The sequence below is a fragment of the Eumetopias jubatus genome, unplaced genomic scaffold (genome assembly GCF_037043125.1).
Source record: "Eumetopias jubatus isolate StellerSeaLion01/CBP00866 unplaced genomic scaffold, mEumJub1_p1.0 scaffold_6, whole genome shotgun sequence".
NCBI classification, from domain to species: Eukaryota; Metazoa; Chordata; class Mammalia; order Carnivora; family Otariidae; genus Eumetopias; species Eumetopias jubatus.
The window spans coordinates 16,158,028-16,178,110 of NW_028274812.1; the positions used below are offsets into that span (position 1 = coordinate 16,158,028).

At 46.0% G+C, this 20,083-nt stretch overlaps 1 protein-coding gene across 2 annotated transcripts in view; it reads right to left on the reverse strand.

The window, feature by feature from the left end:
- The window catches only part of MTHFD1L (methylenetetrahydrofolate dehydrogenase (NADP+ dependent) 1 like), a 185,680-nt gene extending 169,885 nt beyond the window's left edge, over nt 1-15,795 (reverse strand). Inside the window, exons 1-6 of one of the 2 annotated variants that reach the window (XM_028103372.2) lie at nt 15,351-15,795; nt 7,988-8,072; nt 6,792-6,842; nt 6,648-6,701; nt 4,150-4,274; nt 2,502-2,602 (exon numbers count right to left, since the gene is read on the reverse strand). In XM_028103372.2, the coding sequence (XP_027959173.1) occupies nt 2,502-2,602; nt 4,150-4,274; nt 6,648-6,701; nt 6,792-6,842; nt 7,988-8,072; nt 15,351-15,577 (643 nt within the window). In that variant the 5' untranslated portion in view covers nt 15,578-15,795. The remainder of the gene's footprint in view (nt 1-2,501; nt 2,603-4,149; nt 4,275-6,647; nt 6,702-6,791; nt 6,843-7,987; nt 8,073-15,350) is intronic. The other variant, XM_028103371.2, reaches the window with a different exon arrangement.
- Nucleotides 15,796-20,083: the final 4,288 nt, after the last annotated feature.

Consider the following 20,083-nt stretch of genomic DNA (forward strand, 5'->3'; position numbering starts at 1 on the left):
AAGTAGAGTTGACACACAATGTTACATTAGTTTCAGGTGTACAACAAAGGGATTCAATAAGACTATATGTCACGCTGTGCTCACTATAAGCATAGTGCCATCTGTCACCATAAACGCTATTTCAATACCATTGACTATATTCCTTTTGCTGAACCTTTTATTCCTATGACTTATTCATTCCATAACTAGAAGCCTGTGCTTCCTACCCCCCTTCACCCATTTTGCCCACAAACCCTGCATGGCAACCACCAGTTTGTTCTCTATGTTTATGGGTCTGTTTCTGCCTTTGTTTGTTTTTTAGATACCACATATAAGTGAAATCATATGATATTTGTCTTTCTCTGACTTATTTCACTTAGCATACCCTCTAGGTCCATCCATGTTGTCACAAATGGCAAAACCTTACTTTTTTTTTTTTTAAGATTTTATTTATTTATTTGACAGAGACACAGTGAGAGAGGGAACACAAGCAGGGGGAGTGGGAGAGGGAGAAGCAGGTCTCCCACTGAGCAGGGAGCCCGACGCGGGGCTCAATCCCAGGACCCTGGGACCATGACCTTGAGCCGAAGGCAGACGCTTAACGACTGAGCCACCCAGGCGCCCCAAAACCTCACTCTTTTTTACAGCTCAGTAATATTCCATTGTATATGTATACCACGTCTTCTCTATCCATTCATCTATCAGTAGATACTTAGCTTCCTTCCATATCTTGGCTATTGTAAATAATGCTGCAATAAACATAGGGGAGCATATATCTCTTGGAATTGCTGTTTTCATTTTCTTTGGGTAAACACCCGGGTAGTGGAATTACTGGATCATATAGTATTTTTATTTTTAATTTTTTGAGGAACCTCCATACTGTTTTCCACAGTGGCTGCACCAGTTTGCAATCCCACCAACAGTGCACGAAGGTTCTTTTTTCTCCACATCCTCATCAACACTTGTTATTTCTTCTGTTTTTGATTCTAGCCATTCTGATTGGTGTGAGGTGATATCTCATTGTGGTTTTTATTTGCATTTCCCTGATGATGAGTGATATTGAGCACTTTTTCACACGCTTGTAGGCCATCTGCATGTCTTCTTTGGAAGAACGTCTATTCAGACATTTCTAATATATTTTTTAAAGATTTTATTTATTTATTTGACAGGGAGATAGAGAGCACAAGCGGGGGAGCGGCAGGCAGAGGGAGAGGGAGAAGCAGGCTTCCCACTGAGCAGGGAGCCGGATGTGGGGCTCGATTCCAGGACCCTGGGATCATGACCTGAGCCGAAGGCAGACGCTTAACCGACAGCCACCCAGGTACCCCAGACATTTCTAATATTTTAATCGGATTATTATTATTATTGGGTATTGAGTTGTATAAGTTCTTTATATATTTGGCATATTAAATATTTTGCAATTTTTGTTTGATGGTTGTGTGTTTTGGTATGGAGGAGGGACATTTGCTTCTCTTTTACTAAGCTGGAATAGAGAAAAACTTAGTTAAATTTTTATATACTCAGCTAGAAAGTCCTTAAAATATATAAAACACACGGTAATAATTTACTCATCAATCTGATAACCAAGAAAAAGAAATTGTTCATTTCTATGTCACTGACGTAAAAGAGAAAGGTCAAGGGGAGAACGATGGAAATTAAATACTGATTACTGAAAGAGATACTGCTCACTGATAAATCCCAATTGAGGTTTCCACACCCTGAACTATATCTGACAGCTTCCTCATTTAAATGTTAAATGTAAGTTTTATTTACATTTACATATTGACAGATTTGAGAAGTTGAAACTTGGAACATTTTTCATTGTGGTTATTTTGAGTGTTTCCTGAGAGAAGCCAAGCCTTTGTTCACAACAGGCCACTCAACCTTACCAGTTTCTTTTTAAAACTATAATACAGTTATCTTGTTAGAAAAATTTGTCATAGTCATTTGTATCTCCCAGACGATGAGAAAAAGAGCCGACTTTGAATATCACTTGTTTCTATGTTGAATATCACTTGTATTATCTATGTTTCAGTTAGAATCTTCAGGAAAGAAATCCTGTTTAAAAATCACGTTAAGGGGCGCCTGGGTGGGGGGCACCTGGGTGGCTCAGTTGGTTAAGCGACTGCCTTCGGCTCAGGTCATGATCCCAGGGTCCCTGCTCGGCGGAGAGCCTGCTTCTCCCTCTACCTCTGTCTGCTGCTCTGCCTACTTGTGCTATCTCTGTTAATAAATAAATAAATAATCTTTAAAAAAAAGGGGGGTGCGTGGGTGGCTCAGTCGTTAAGTGTCTGCCTTCGGCTCAGGTCATGATCTCAGGGTCCTGGGATCGAGCCCCGTATCAGGCTCCCTGCTCCGCGGGAAGCCTGCTTCTCCCTCTCCCACTCTCCCTGCTTGTGTTCCCTCTCTCACTGTGTCTCTGTCAAATAGATAAATAAAATCTTTAAATAAATAAATAAAAATAAATCAAGTTAAGTCCCAAAAAAGAGAAAATCACAGCATTTCTGAAGGAGCAATCATACCTGACTTTTCAAGAAGTGCAATCACAGCTCTGGCCACAGGTGAGATGTAACATTCATGGGCATCTCCACGGACCAGCCTCCCCAGGTTTATATCTGTTACTCTGAATTTGAAAAAAAGGAAAGTTGTAAGTCAAAACTTGGTCAAAACTCACTCATCTATAACTCACATGTATTAATCCCAAATAATATCCCCATCAACGTTGGACAGATAGGCTATATGAAATCATTAAATATAAATTAAGGAGTGGGCAGGAATGAAGACCATTAGTTTCTTAGAGCAGTCCCTTGGGAAACTCTGCAGTTGCCCCTGTGGGCTGGGACAACCTTGGGAATTCTGGTTCTGCCTGGATAGCAGGACCACAGCATAAGGCCATAGAAGGCCTCACTGTGCACAATGGTGCCCCTAAAGTGTGCAACACCGTTGTCATGCAGCCAAACTCATTTTTTCCTTGAGGGCATTTATATCTCAATCAGTATCAAAATCCAGGACCAATCCTAGAAGTCTGGGGTGACCTAGCAAGACGTGGGATTCACAAGTCTGATCCCCATTTAACATCAGTACTTACCTCCATGGTCACTCAGAAATCAAATCTGAGTGACCATGTACTTTGAATGGCTTCTGTGCTCTTCCTCATTCAAATCCAGGACCAAATGGTCCATAACTATCTAGCTGAAAGTGACGGTCTCAATACAAGTTAGTAACAAAATGGAGACACAGAAAAGCTTTCACGAAAGATTTGAAATTACACTTTGATACCTTTGGGTTCTGGATTTTTCTCATTGATTAGGGCTTCTCCTTTCTAGTTAGTCTGGTACTGGATCAGAGGTTTTCATGACAACTTTTCAACCTGTGTTTGGGTCTATCCTCGGTCTGACTGCCCACAGAGGCTAGAGTAACGGAAGGAGCCTGGGTGTGTCCGCCAGGCGGCAACCTTTCCATCCAGCTCCCGTGAGACACACTGGATTGGGAGTCTAATTTTTGAATTTGCTTACAACCTTGTAACACTAAATACCTGATGTTCTTTTCGGTCGCAGTACAAAACATTTCCTATTTCCATGTCGGAAAATGAGGTTTTTGCTCTCCATGAAAAGCCCTAATCGCCCACATGAATGGGCAGTACTCCTCATCTCATGAAGCGGATGTCACGCCAGACGTGAGTCAGACACAATACTAGCACACCACATATTTGTAGTTTTTCCCTCTAATTTCAAATAAAACCTTGTGTTATGAATAAAAGTGCTTGTTTTGCTTTTCTCAACTGGCCTGGGACTAAGGAAGCATGTGGTACTGCTGGTGACTCAGGACTCGGGTGTTTCTTTGCTCTGGCAGAATTTGCAAGGAAAAGCTTATTTAGAAAAGGGAGGCTGGTCAAGGACTCCGTAAGTCAGGCAGGAGGTTACGAAATGAATGTGATGGTGTGAAGGACGTTATTTCCAGAACAGCACCCAAGCCAAGGGCAAGTACCTATTCCAAAATATGTAACTTTCTTATACGGAATTTAAAAAGCCCTCAAATTCCTGAACTAGTTAAAGGATTTCTTCCACTCTTAATTACAGACACAGCTGAAACAGTGGAACTAAAAGGAAAGAAGGTCACAGTAGAAAAGCTCATTTAGCAATAAGACTTGACTGTTTTCTATTTTCTCACCCATCCACATCTTTTTCTGGTTTCAAGGCATTGAGGACTTTGTTGCTAAACGAGTTCTCGGAGATCTGAAGGGCAAGGCCGTGTACTCTGGTGTCTTCGTTAATCTTCAAGATTTCATCTATAATCTACAGAGAAAAAAAAAACCCTAAAATCAGCATTACAAAAATAAGACCCAACAAAAGAAGCTTTACATTAAAAAAAATAGATTCATAAAAATGCATCGTTTCTTTTTCACTCCTTGTTGAAGGCTTGCGGTAAAGCAGAATGAAGAAAGTCTATTTTCTCTTGTCATCAGTTTTTTTTAAAAGACTTTATTTATTTGACAGAGAGAGACACAGCGAAAGAGGGAACACAAGCAGGGGGAGCGGGAGAGGGAGAAGCAGGCTTCCCGCCGAGCAGGGAGCCCGACGCGGGGCTCGATCCCAGGACCCTGGGATCATGATCCAAGCTGAAGGCAGATGCTTAATGACGGAGCCACCCAGGCGCCCCATCTTTTCATCATGTTTATTAAAGCTTTCAAAAGCAGTGCAGCAGAATTTTAATGACTTCTCAATCTTTCTTATTGCGCTACTCCCTGCCACAACAGAACCAAACCAAACCAAACCAAACCAAACCAAACGTTGAGTTAGGCAAAAGATAACTCCATGATTATACTTGAGTGAAACACACTGCCAGCCTTCAGGGAGACCAGGAGGCACGAATCTCAAGAGTTCCATCCTGGCCCAGACAAGCCTGTGTTTCAAACACAACGTGTTCAACAAAACCTTCCCAACTCTCAACCCCAAGAAGCCATCACTCAGGTCCTCATGTTCCTTGGATCTGAATGGACCCAGGAAGCACTTCCAAAGGCTTGTGATTGATAAATTCAAAGCACAGATACCTCCTTTTTATAGGGAACACTAAAATAATTCACTATTTCTGAAAAAGACCAAAGTACAGCTTGGGAAGGTTAATGTAAAAATGTAAAAGCTAATGAACGGCTAGGTGTGTCTTTCAATAAGAAATGCTCTATCTCTCTATTTTATGCCAGGGGATAACATATGGATTCATTTCACTTCACAATATTATTCGTTCATAAGTAAAAGAGATACCAGCCCATGGATATGGGTCTCACTGTGAGAAGTCTTGCTTTACCACCTCTGTTTCACTGTCTAGCAAAAATCACTGTGGTATTTCTACCTGGTAAGAGAGGGAAAACGCTGTTTGATACAAAAAACCAGAAAGAAAACTTTATTTCATTTATTCACCGTGCTTTCATTCATTCAATAGATATTGCATGTTTTGAGTACCTATTCTCTGCCAGTTCTAAGACAGGAAATACAGTTGTGAATAAAATGCCTGCTCCCCCAGAGCTTATATTCCAGTGGGGAAGACATGAGGGAAAACGAAAAATAATAATGGTATAATCTCTGGAAATGGTAAATGATGGTAAAGAAAACTAAAGCAGATTAAGCAAGGTAAAGGGCTAATGGAGTAATGGCGGGTTGGGGGTGGTCAGAGGGAGTGACATCGAACGAGAGCCCAGAATGAAGTGAGGGGTCTGTGGTCACCCATACCTAGGATGTGGCAGACGCAACAACAAAACCTTAATTAATAAATTAAGATCCTTACTCTTGTATACTCTGACCTATTGCAATAATCCTTTTGAATTATGTCTCTCCTTACGAAGTCTGGATTTGTTTGACACTGGCTAGAATGTGGATGTGATCTGCAGAGTTGAATCTGCCGTCTTGGATACGAGATAGTCCAATAGACGATAGAGCAGCACGATCGAAGGAGCCCAAGTTTCTGGTGACCCTGTGATGCCACAATAACCAGCCTGCTTCTAAACTTTACTTAGGTACAAGAAAAATAAACGTCTGTGTTATTTCATATTCTGTGACTTGAAGTTTTCCATCATGGGCAGTCAAATCAAAGCTTCACTGCCGCAGCCCGTCTGGAGAAAAGCTAGTCACAGAAGGGCGAAACGCTAGCATGGCCCACGGTGCCATTTCCTTACCACTCCGGATGGGGGTAGCCACTTCTCCCAGGCTTGAGATGACGCTTGCAAAGGCTATTACTCCCAGAACATTTGCCTGGAAAGGACGCCAAAGATTATATCTCATCCTATCCCCTTATTTTCTTAATAAGGCAACTGTGACACAGGGAAGCCAAAGGAATGGCCAAGGACAGACAAGCCTTCATGACAGCGCAAAACCACAGCTAGTCCTCCAGACCCCGGCAGCCAGGCATTTTCCACTAGACACTGCTGCGGTGGCCAGAAAAACACAACCCGAGTCACCAAGTCTAACTCAAGTCTTCACTAGAAACACGTAGTAAGGGACAAGCAGATCAAGGAGCATGTATCCTAGAGGGAAAAGGGAACTTTTCCAAGAATTCAGCAACAAAGACAAGACTGATCTTTTCGAATGACAACGAAGAGATGCTAACAGGTATATTATGTCTCAAGAGGAAAGCACCCTCTGTTCAGGTGTTCAAGTGCCACATGTGGTAGTTACCTCGGCTTCACTGCTATCCGGAGGAAGGCAAATGTGAGTGATGTTCAGACCAGCCTGCAAAAGGAACACAAGGTTGTTCTGTCACTGTGAGAGAATGTAGCGTCAAAAAATTATGGTGAATTTGTAGAATTCAATAATCCTCACCTCCTCTGCCAAATTCTGGTTTATTTCCTGCATCAAGTTATCATCACCTGCCTTAGAAGATGGGAGTAAGAAGGAGAATGTAACAGCAACAAAAATATCTTGACAAAGCACAAAACGTAATACAGAGACTAATTTTGTGACTATCAATTATCCAATTTATTAGAAAGGGAAGGAAATGCAGAATCTTATTGCTCACAGAAGGAGACTAATAGCTGGTATTTATTGGCATATCAATTTCTCCGCTTTCAAATTATGTTACTTTTAAAAAGTAACAGCCCTCCTAAGGCTCATGTAGCCACCCAGCCAGCACCCTTTCTAAATGAGGACACCACAGACAGGGCTTTAGATGACTTGTCCGTAGCTGGAAACCCATCAGCAAGCAGAATCCCAGGAGGTCCAGGCTCAGATCACTTTTCTTTCAACCTTCTTGCTTGCCTAGCTTTGTAGGGGATATGGTGACGGGCCCCAAGAATGCAAGTGACATGAGCATAGCTCCACAGTCTTGAAAATCACAGCGCCGATGGGACTCCAGGCTGCTATTCTGACACATTACGTGCGTGCCAAAATGAGGCGGCGGCCCACCTGCTGTGCTGTGTGAGCTTCCAGGCTTGGCTCACCTCCTGACTGCCCTGCACCTGTTACCCCATAGGGCTGCCAAGAAGGAGGGCAAACAGCACCAACTACAGTTGGGAACGAAGGGGCCGCAGTCAAGAGATGTATATGAAATGCCAAGTCCTTCTGACATGTATTGACGTTTGGCCCTTCAGGCCTATGGCAGGCTTTACCAGGTTTCATAGTAAGATCACTAAGTACCATGCCTCATCAAGCCTCCTTCTTCCACAGAAACGAAGGGGGAACTTTTCTCCTTATCACGTTCAAGTCACATCTGATAAGCATCTCTGAGCACATGTGGACACAATAATGTCCTATGTAACACAACTGACGTGGGTGCCTACCTCCTAACCTCTCAAAGCAATTCACAAAAGACCCATTCAAGCAGGGAGGTAACTAACCAGTGACCTGGTAGAAGCAAAATGACCAAAGGAAGAGGGACATGACCGTATTTTCATCTCTGCCCTCTCCTCCCTGTTAAGACCACTTCTGTGACAAGAAATGCCCTGGTCTTCTGCAGACAATTCTCTTCTACATTGAAAGGCATCCTAAAAGAGGAGCACTGAACCATGGTCTCAGCTTACCTGAATAATAGCAAGCACCGGCTTAAAGGTAGGGTTTTTTTCTTGCAATAAATTCAGAACCTCTTTTGAATTCTGAATGACTTCTCTGCATTGAGAAAGAAAACCAACACACAGTCATGTCTTTGTTAATGACTAGAAAGGACTGATCCAACACATTTTCCTAGAAAGTTTGTTCCTGTAAGTGAAAATAGTTAGACGACATAAGGATGCGCTCCAAGCGTGGGAAGTGTGGCGAGGAGGGGCAGGGTAACCATCTTGAAGTACAACACAGAGTAAACTGTGACCATCTGATTTTTAAAATAAGCAGAGGTGTGCAAACTAGATGTTAACAATTATTTTCCAGGGGTGAATTCTCTTGTATTTTCCAAGTTGACTGTAATAAAACTGTTGCATTTCTTTTTAAATAACCCCCTTCCTCCACCTACATCCATCCCTAGGGGTTCCCACGGGGACTGAAAACATTGGTGGGGGGAGGGTAGCAGAGACTGAAGAGGGGGCTTGCTGTCAGACAACCGGGTGGGTCACGGATAAATGCCAGGTCCCAGAATTCAAAGGAATGTGAAGGGAGAGGGTGAGGAAGAAAACAGAGGGGAAGGGAGGGGGAGGTTGGAGGAAGGGTTGAGGGGGAGGGATAGGAAAAGGGAAGTGGGGGAAGAGAAGGGTGGATGGGAACGGAAACACTAGGGCTGCATCAGAATTTGACACTCTCCCCAGGCCTCTTAGGGAGAAAGCCTGTCAGTCCTCGGGGTGCCCCACCACCCAAGTCTGCATTTGGACTTCCTAAAAGTCCCAGCAGGTGCCATCACCACCTTACTATCACTGGTGGGCGGGAGGACAAGGGGTGCCAGCCCAGGCAGGGCAGACCTAGGTGATGAGGTACAAGTCACGTGCTCCTTCTGCAGTCTTCTGGGATGAGGGATTGCAGATTCCTTCACCCCCATCACTGTGACATGGTCCTTACCTGCACATGAAGTTGGCTTTTCTTCTCTCATGATAATAGACAAAAGGCTCAGCCAAGGCAGGACCCAGGCCCTGTGTTAAGACCGTCTTTAAATTTTGTTTTCTGTCTCTGATAGGGTCTTACGTGCACCCAACAGCTTCCAAAAACTACAAGGTGAAGTTCCAGCCAGATAGCATTAGTAGTACATGGCTGAGGGCACAAAGGCATTGCTCAGCTTCGCCCAGTTTTCAAAGAAGCTGCTGAGCATACTGGAGGAAGCTGCTCTTCAGTAGGTAGATGGAAAGAGAGGGGTGCTCAGGAGACACTGAAAAGCTTTAAAACTCAACCACGATGAGCCTTCCCACCTGACCCTGGGCTACCCGAGACAGAATAGGGAGGCATGCAACTGTACATGGCCTGTGAAGATTTTCGTCTGTTTTGTTTCCAAACAGTTGGCCAAAGCAACTTAATTCTCCGAGAAATAACTATATTATTGTGTTGAATAACTGAGACTATGTGAAAGTTTACAAATTGCCTTATAAATGAGCACTAAAATCTCCTGTCCAATAATGTGCGGCTGAGGGCCACATGCTACGCTGTTTCCCTGCCTTTCATGACTGTTAATTTGGGCCAAGTGGGTCCTTACTTCTGCCTGGTTCCGGAAGTCACTGGAGCGTAGGACCCAAGTGGTTTTTGGCAATGTGCATGAGGATCACCTCGGCAGGTTGGTAAGAAGCAAGGTTTCTGTGTCTCACCCCAGAAAGTCAGATTCGACAGGGCTGGGTGAGGCCCAGGAACGTGCGTTTTCAACAAGGGAGCCAGGTGGCTCTTAGGCTTGGGTAGAAGGGAAACAGCCATGCACCAGGATGTGGGCCTCCAACGGACCTACATGATCAGTTTACTGAATCTCTAAGAAACTCCAGTAGCCTCATCCGTGAAACAGGTGTCCTATGGCTACCCTAGGACAATAAAAAATACTCATTTGACAGCAAGTTTCCCCAAAAAACTGTTCATAGCCTTGACCACCACCCTCAATAGCATGAAGGGACCAAACACTTCTATAAAAGCACAAACCTGTCACCAACAAAGCAAATAAAGCTGGCTAGTTTCTCCCCACCTCTTGCACGTGTGATGTTTCATTCTTTGGGGTTATTCATGATTCCTACAGTGACAAGCAAAGTAAGCACGAAAGCAGTCACCAGGCTTAACAGATCTAAAAAGTAGCATAAATGTTTCTAATCAGAGATTTTCTCACTCCTGGGAGAAAAGCTGCCTTGTCAATTTCCAGCTAGAAGGAATGTGTGACTCTCCAGCCAGGCTGCCATGTGTCATTACTGAAGAAGATTGTAAGAATTTATAATAATGTAACTAGTAGATCAAAGTATCTACTACTGGAAAAGACTTCAATTACCTCCATTTTGACCTTTAACTTTTTTTTTTTTTTTTAAGATTTTATTTATTTATTTGACACAGAGAGAGAGAGACAGCGAGAGAGGGAACACAAGCAGGGGGAGTGGGAGAGGGAGAAGCAGGCTTCCTGAGGAGCACGGAGTCCGATGCGGGGCTCGATCCCAGGACCCTGGGATCATGACCTGAGCTGAAGGCAGACACTCAACAACTGAGCCACCCAGGCGCCCCTGACCTTTAACTTTCTAATTGATGTATTTCTTCCTTCCAGCTTATCTCTTAACTCAGGCAAAAGACTTGGAAGGCAAAGCATCCCTAGATGGGGGGAACACAAACCACCCCCTCAAGCAATAAGGACTGCCCTGCGCCAGCAAGACCCCACCAGTGATTGACCCCAAGACAATGACCCGACCTTGACCACCCACCTGCCTGTACCCACCAACCTTAGTCCCACATTTTCCTTACATAAACCTAGAAGTATTTTCAGCACTTGGGAGAGTCTTTGAGATGTTAGTCCACTATCTTCCTGGTGTTGGCCTCACTGAAATAAATTTCCTCCTTGTTTCACTCCTTGTCTCTCTGCCTTTGGATTTTGTCAGCTGTGAGTAGCTGAACCTGCTGGTCCGGGACCTTCAGAGGCAGGTGCTCTCGCATGCCGGTGCCCAAGTTACACTAGCACTCACTCTACAACACGTCGGTCTCCCTTTGGCTGGGAAATAATGTGTCCACTGGGCATAAGGCTGCTGGAATAATGACCTCATTTCTCTGTCTCCCTTGCAGCTAGCTGTGGTCACGCCACAGTCTCAGAGGCAGCCGCTGACAAGGTTATTTAAAACTACCAACTTAAGGACATCCCTGAATGCAGAGCCCCTTTATTGATTTCAAAGGCAAAAGAGGTACCAGTGCACACATAGGGTTAAAATGTCCAAAACAGTGTCTTCTAAAGACAGCCATCAGTATTCGGAGAAATAGCCCAGGCTGAAAGCCCGGCAGAGCAGTTTAATAAACCTACAGCATTGGTAATTTCGTGGATACATTCAATATAATAGTAACAGTAGTATGGACACAACTGACGATGGTCTGGATGATTGGGTACTTCCTATGAACACTTCCACTCATTTTCCTCTTTAACAGAGTTCGGAGTGTAAGCTGCACATGGCATCGGCTAGAGAGCACATTTCCCGGTTCACCTGTGACTTGATGGGCTCATGACATTAACTGCTGGCCAACTGGGTTGTGAGCACTGGCCAGACGGAGGCGAGGAACATGCAGCGAAGAGAAAGATCCGCCAGCACCCTGGCCCCTTTCCCTCGTGCTGGCTGGGAGGCAGGAGCTGGAGCAGTGAGCAGATATCATAGGGTCATCATCCTACCTTCCCTGTCTGCCTCCTTCTGGACACTAAGGTCCACAACACTTGGCGGTATCTTTATTAAAGCAGCCTAGCCTGCTTCCTACTCATGCATAGGCCTGATCTGGGAGCTCGAATCTTATTTGCTGTGTTTCATCCAATTTCAGATACAGAATGAAAGACATGCCACTGTTTTACAAACCCCTAAGAAAGAAAAACAAGCTGGCAGTTAAACTACGGCACAATCTTTTCTTCACAGACTGTGTATTCTGTGAGTATTAAAAGAATTTTTAAGACTGATTTAGGCATAGATATTTTGTTTGCCATAAAGCACTCGTATGAGCATAAAAAGTAAAACTACCGGGTGCCTGGGTGGCTCAGTTGGTTAGGCGACTGCCTTCGGCTCAGGTCATGGTCCCGGAGTCCCGGGATCGAGTCCCACATCGGGCTCCCTACTCAGCGGGGAGTCTGCTTCTCCCTCTGACCCTCTTCCCTCTCGTGCTCTCTGTCTCTCATTCTCTCTCTCTCAAATAAATAAATAAAAAATCTTTAAAAAAAAAAAAAAGTAAAACTACCAAACTGAAACGTTCCTAAAACTTCACATTCAGGATATGACTCTTCTGAGTGACTTAAAAAAAAAAAAAAAGTAAGTAATCTGTATACTCAGCGTGGGGCTCGAACCCATGACCCTGAGATGAAGAGACGCACGTTCCTTGGACTAAGCCAGCCAGGCACCCCAAGTGAGTTTCTTGATTCAAGAGTCCTTGACGGCAGTTTCGTTTTTTCCCCCCATTCAATATCGCCCTCTATGCCATCAAAGGTGTTAGTGATGTGGCATTTTTTGAAAAACCATATCACTTTTGTCCCTGGGGTTTTCCTTAAATTCCTGACACCCATTCTGCAAGTTTTCTTGTTAGAGCGTTCTCGATTCTACCAGGTATCACGGGGCAGTTGTCAGACAAAAACCAGAAATCATTTCATTTCCTAAAATAGCCCTTCCATGACTTGTTGATGGAAATATTGGGGATTACTGGAGAAATGAGAGGTCACTATGCTTTTGAGGGAGCTTATTCGTTCACTTTTCTGGTATATTTCATGAAATTAAAAAAAAAACCTCACATACACAGATTTGTGGATGTCTATCCTAGGTGACTCCTAGCTAGGCCCACCTCCCCTATTTCCTCCAAGTCCTCGGGGAATCTCTTGGAGGAAAGTTTTGCTAGATGATGCACATAAGTCAATTAAGTTACAACAATATGCATGGCCAGGTTCCTACAGGTACAGGCAATGACAAATAGGCGATGACTGTCACGTGGCCAACAGCAATTGTCAGACAATTGATTAAAGACTAGTTCTGGAGATACTAAAAAATATGCCTTTTAGGATCAGCAGAGTATAGTGATGTCCACAACAACTTTTGAAACTGGTGATAATGGTTCCCATTTTGTATATGAACAGAGATCAAACAGCTTGCCCCAATTCCCACACCTAGGAAGTACTGGAGTCATATTGCAAAGCAAAGCACCTATCCCTTAACCATAATCCTATGAAGCAGTAATTCATTGTACAACACTTTCTCCTCTTAGTTTAGAACAGAAGGGCCAGCAAACTTTGACACACCAGGTTAAAAACAGCTTTTGCACTTTTAAATGGTTAGAAAAATCAAAATAATAACATTTTGTAGCATGTGAATATTATGTGCAACTCAAATGTCAGTATCCATAAATAAAACTGGCTTTTGTCAATAAAAAAATTATCAAAATGTTTTTTTCCTCACGTAAAAGTTTCTACATAAATAGCTTCTATTTTGCCTATTGGCCTGCAAAACTTAAACTATTTACTATCTAGTCCTTGGCAGAATTGCTAACCCCTGGCTTAGAATGCTCTAAAATAAATAAATAAATAATAGCCAATATTTGTGGAGGTCTTGCTATGGCAGTTCCTGGGTTATGCATTTTGTACGTGTTCTCTCACGCATTCCTTTCCGTAACCCCGCAAGGTAGGCGACCATTCCCCCACTGGAGTGCGGGAATTGAGACTGCCGCCCAGGGCCAACAGGATCCTGACCCAGGCCCCCTACTGACCACTCTGCTCATCTCTAAGTCGGGCAATGAAAAGAACATTCGTGAATACAATCCACAAATGAACCCAAATCTTGAGTGATGCATTCAGGCATCATGTCCCAAGCGGCCACCCTACACATGGCACTCCTTCCAGGAGGAAGCATCTAGCAGTGAACAAGAGACAAAGCCCCTGGCCCCACAGAGCTTTCATTCCAGGGAGGTTGGGGGAGACAGGCAATAAATGAAGAAGAAAGTGGCAGGTAGCCATAAGAGCTACCCAGAAAATAAGAAGGGGATGGGGTGGTGATTTCTGCCTCCCATACTGTCTTCAAACCCTGACCCACTAAGGGGAGCTCAGCTGTACCCTGGTGAAATTCTAATGACCTGAAGAGAGGCCCGAAGTACTACATTCCGAAAGAAGACAAGATAAACTAAGCAGAAGGCTCCTTAGAGTCATCGGCTACACCACAAAGGGCTTTGGGAACGGAGGAGGGAAAGGCAGTTACTTTCACAAGCAGGGACAGAAGGAAAAACGAAGAGGATGTGAATGGATGGCGAACAGCCCTCAGTGACAAGGCAACCTGGAACCAGGAATCCTCCTGGAGGGTGGGGAGGCAGGTAAGGGCTTTCCCGGCACCTCCAGGTTTGTCCTGAGTGCTTCGCTCCACAGGTTTAGTCCCCCAGTGAACCCACGTCTCCAGGAAGGGCCATTCAAGGCTCTTCCTGCCCTCTCTCCCACTGAGGGGCAAGGACGGGGTGCGGGGCGATGCGGGGGGGGGGAAGGGCACAAGTGGCGTCTCCGGTGGGGGGGCAGGGAAAGGCTGGGCCCAGAACTCCCACAGTTCATCTCTGGGTCGGGCGAGAACTTTCTATACGCAGCTGCGCTGGGGACTCCTGGCCCACCCGTGCCGCGATGGGGGCACGAGTGGGCCCGACTCCTCGGCCGCGTTCTGCCTGTTGTCAGGTGGGTCCGGCTCCACGTGAACGCGCCCAGAAAAGGATTATGTAACTCAAGAAAACACGCTTCCCCACCCGCAGGAGGCTGCGGCGTTGCCGGACGCGGAGGACCGCGCAGGTAGGCGCGGGAGCCCGGCAGGGGCCGCCTCTCCCGCGCCCGGGGCCGCATCACGTCCCCCGCCGCCCCGGCCCCGCCCGGCCCGGCCCCGGGCGCCCCTCCTCCTCCGCGCTCCCGCCCTCCGCCGCACCGCCCCTTTCCCGCCCCGCCGCGCTCGGCGCCGTTGCATCAGAGCCGGCCGGGGTGGCGCACGTGGAGCGGGGCGCGCGGGCTAGGGGCGCGGCACCCGCCCGGGATGCCCGCGCCCGCGCGATCCCCGCCCCGCGCCGGCCCGGGCGCCGCCGTCCCCCGCCCCGCACGCACTCCGGCCCTGCGGTGCCCGCGCTCCCCCCCCCGCCCCGCCAGCCGCCGGGCGCCCCTAACAAGTTAGCACCAAGCACTCCGAGTCGGAGCCCGGCGAAATACCCGCGGCGGGGGGGGGGGGGGGGGGCAGGACCTCGCCGAGACCTGAGCGCCCCGGATGCCCCACCCCCTGCGTCCCCGGCCGCCGCCACCCGGCACCGGAGCGGCGGCGAGCGCCGGCCACTCACCTGACGATCGAGTCCCGCGCGGGGGGCGCCTGGCTGCCCTGGCCGCGGCTGCTCCCGACTTGGGAGTCCCGCAGCCGCCGCTGCTCGAGCAGGCCCTCCCCGCCGCCACAGCCGCCGCCGCCGCCGCTGCTGCTGGCGCGACAGGGCGCTCGGAGGCGGAGCGGCGGGCCCGGGGGCGGCTGCAGACGGCGGAGCCCGCGCAGGAAGAGCGGCAGGCGCGCGCTCATGGCGCCGGGGCGCAGGCGGGACACGGGAGGCGGCGAGAGCGAGGGGCGGCGGGTCCTCCGTCCAGGCGGAGATGTGGCTGCGGAGCACGGAGAGGCGGCGGCGTCAGGCTCCTCCGGAGGGTGGCGGGGCGGGCGCCGGGCAGGGAACCGGCTGGCGGGTAACGGGCCGGTGTGGCAGGAAGGACCAGCACCTTCCTCCTCAGCCGGAGCGGGAGCCCCTAGGGGGCACTGCACCTAGAGGCCGTGACGCGGAGAGGGCGGGGGCCTGCGGGACGCGGGGCTGCTCCTAGTGGCCTGGCCCTCGGAGGCAGGCTTTCGGGCACTCCGTCGCTGCTGGAAATCTGACTAGCGATAAAAATCAGAGGAGGGTGGGGCGTCAGGGCGGCCTCTGGTCCAGCCCAGAGAGAGAGTACATCCTCCCTCTGCCCATGATGCTGATAAAACCTTGCCCCAGGTTGGAGTTTGCTTCCCGGAAGGCCACTTGGCCGTGCCCCAGGCTTAGATACCCGGGCTTGGATTTTTTTTTTGGCTGGAGGTGGTCTAGCAGTGAAGGGATGTGTGGGTCTAGGAGTTCAGAGGCTGACTTGTAGCCTTGGGCGAGTTAATCTCTGTGAATCTCAGCTGCCTGCACAGTTAAAATGAGATTATCGATACTTTGTTTATAATCTTATCAGGATTATAATTCCCAAGTAAAGCGGGAATAAAACTAGTGCAAACTCCAAACACGGGTTTTCCAGTAGCTAAACATTGTACAAAGTACTGGAGTGCCATTTCATTTAATCCTAGTAAATGTACAGATCTTTCTGGAGTCATGATGAGGTTACCCTCTGATAAACCGATCCTAAAATTGGAACTATGTAAATTGAAAATGCATTGAATACACCTAACCTGAACATCATAGGTTAGCCTAGCCTACCCTAAAAGTGCTCAGAACAAAATCATCTAACACAGAGCCTGTTTTATAATAAAGTGTTGAGTATCTCGAATAATTTATTGAATGTTGTGCTGAAAGTGGAAGAAAGAGTGGTTATATGGGTACAGATTGGTTGTCAGTATATGGGTTGTTTATCCCTGTGACCACGTGGCTGACTGGGAGCCTCCTCTGGCTACAAAACTGCCCAGAATGAGGAGAGCATACTGCTGTGTATTGATAGCCCAGGAAAAGAAAAGATCTGGTTGCAGTTTCATATCTACTGAATGCTCACACCATCATGAAGTGGAAAAATCATAAGTTGAACAGTCATAAGTCAGAGACTGTCTGTAATGTGTTCAATATTGTCCTGACTTTCAACCTGGGGGAAATGGGTCCAGAGAGGTCAGTTGTATGGAGGATTACCTGAGTCAAATGATCATGTTCTTAATCTTTTTTTTTTCAAATCCCCTTTATTTATTTGAGAGAGAGAGAGAACGAGCAGGGGGAAAACAGAGGGAGAGGGAGAAGCAGATTCCTGCTGAGCAGGGAGCCCCATTTGGGGCTTGATCCCGGGACTCCACGATCATGACCTGAGCCGAAGGCAGACACTCAACCAACTGAGCCACCTAGGCGCCCCTGGTCATGTTCTTAATTTTATACTGTTGTCTGCAGTTTTCATTATAGGGCGATGGTCTCATTTGACACAATTTGACTTTGTAGGGTAGAAGAATACTTAACATTGCCACAACCCTGTGAGGTGGTTATAAAACTACCATTTTATATTGGAGGAAACAAAATCACAGAAGTTATGCCTTGCACAAGCATATGAATATTGGAAAGGAGACTCGAGTAGTTGATTCACCGGCTGCCAGTGATGATCTTGGGCAAATCATAAAACCCTTTGGAGGCTTGTCTGATTATAAATTGGTGGCCATTCACTTAGCAGACATTCATGGGACACTAGTGAACATGGACTACTGCTCACCAAAATGAAAATCACCCAGTCCATAGGGAGTATATGGGAGAGCTCTGCATCTTCCTCTTAATTTTGCTGTGAATCTAAAACTGCTCTAAAAAATAAAGTCTTAAAAAAAAATTACCCAGTCTCTGTTCTCAAGAAGTTCCAATGGTAACTCCACCACAATAGTGACAATTAGCTACTCCACCTAATGAATGCTGACAATAATGATATTTAAAATCACAGTGGAGACCATATATTGTATGATCCTAATTACAGGAAATGCCCAGAATAGGCAAATCTGTAGAGACAGAAGATACATTAGTGGTTGCTTACAGCTAGGACTAGGGCTAATGGGTACAGTAGATGAAAATGTTCTAAAATTAATGGTGGTGATGGTTGCACAAATTCATTAATATTCTGAAAATCATTGAATTGTACACTTTTTTTTAGAAAAAAGATTTTTTTTTAGGGGTGCCTAGGTGGCCCAGTTAGTTAAGCATCTGTCTTCGGCTCAGGTCATGATCCCAGGGTCCTGGGATCCAGTCCCACATCGCTTCTCCCTCTCCCTCTGCCCCTCCCCCACCCCCGCTTGTGTTTTTCTCCCTCCGTGTCAAATAAATAAATAAAATCTTTAACCCCCAAAATTATTTATGAGGAATAGAGCAGAGCGTGCAAGAGAGAATACAAGTGGGGAGGGACGGGCAAAGGGAGAGGGAGAAGCAGGCTCTCCGCTACGCTGGGAGCCTGACGCAGGGCTTGATCCCAGGACCCTGGGATCATGACCCGAGCCGAAGGCAGATGCTTAACCGACTGAGCCACCCAGGCGCCCCTGAATTGTACACTTTCAGTGGGTGACTTGTATGATATGTGAATTCTATGTCAATAAAGCTGTCCCGCCCACCCTCCAAAAAAAGGCTTGTGAGATAAAGTGTTGAGAGTGCTGGGGTTTAACTGTTCTGGAGGAGAATTGGTGACAACACCAAAGGAGCTTGAGCTGAGTGGTCTTTAAAAATATATATACTATTGGGTGCCTGGTTGGCTCAGTTGGTTAAGCTAAGAGACTGCCTTCGGCTCAGGTCATGATCCCGGAGTCCCGGGATCGAGTCCCGCATCAGGTTCCCTGCTTGGCAGGGAGTCTGCTCCCTCTGACCCTACCCCCTCTTGTGTGCTCTCTTTCTCAAATAAATAAAAATAAAAATCTTTAAAAAATATATATATATATACTATTTATTTATAATCTACAGAGGAGCATAAAGTAAAAAATGAAATCACTCATAACACTATCACTGAAACATAACAATTAATTTCGATCTTATTTGAAATTATTTTATAAAATTGCAACCACACTATATATATGTATATGTATGTGTGTGTGTGTGTGTGTGTGTGTGTGTGTGTATGTCTCTTCACTTACTATATATCTGATTTAATGATGTTAGAAAGGAGAACATTTGAAATAATGGTTATATATTATAACTATTTTGTGGGTAGATCATAGTTTATTTTACCTCTCCCTGTTGCTGGTTGTATTGTTTCTAGTTTTCGATGTGACAATGCTGCTGCGAATATCCTTTCATTCATTCGTCAGTAGCTCTGTAGTGAGATCCTTCTGTGTGCTGGGGAAGAACCGGAAGAAGGTTAACGGGAAGCGGGTGGAGGGTGGGGGGGCGTCACTGACCTCTCAGTCATCCTTTGCTGAAGCAGTTCTCAGAAAACTCAGAACTAGTAGTTGTTAAACTGAGAAAGAAATAGTACAGTACAGAGAAGCGGACAATAACGTAACAGCTTCATATTAAAGGGCAACCCTCTTTATCATCCTGAATTGCAGGGAAATTACAGCAGTTTTAGGAATTCCATGGCTCTGCATGGCACAGTAATTTCCAAAGAAGACCTCAACATTTAATTAAATAATCTGTATGGATGAAAATTTGAATAGATAAGATTAAGTTAAAAAGGTCACACCTAAGCCAAACTAATGAGGAACCACAAAACTAACTTGTTATTGGAAATCGCTGATACTGAAATCACTTAGACTCTGTATATGTGCTGCGAAGCCATTTTGGATAAGGCACTTTGGAGACTGTTCTCAGTCATTAGCAGAAGCCCATGGCGATCCATACCTCTGAGATGATACTCTACATCTTTAAAGTAGATGGTATGTTCAAGTGTCGTAATGTCCCGTACCTAGAGACACATTGTTTTTTTTAACTGAACTAGTATATTTTTTAAAGATTTTATTTATTTATTCATTTGACAGAGAGAGAGAGAGAGCACAAGCAGGGGGAGTAGCAGAGGGAGAGGGAGAAGTAGGCTCTCCGCTGAGCTGGGAGCCCGATGCTGGGCTCGATCCCAGGACCCCAGGATCATGACCTGAGCCGAAGGCAGACGCTTAACCGACTGAGCCACCCAGATGCCCCAAATTGAATTAATATTCTGCTTTCTAATCTTAAATAATTTTAGGTGAAAATGAGTTGCTATTTTTAACATTAAGGTAATAAAACATTTTTTGAATCAGAGAACAATGAGTTATAATAAATGCTATTAAAGGAGTTAGATCTCCCATTCTGCTTTGACCGTGAAATAGTGGAACAAAACAAGGGGGGGACATTATGTATATGACATGTAGGACCAG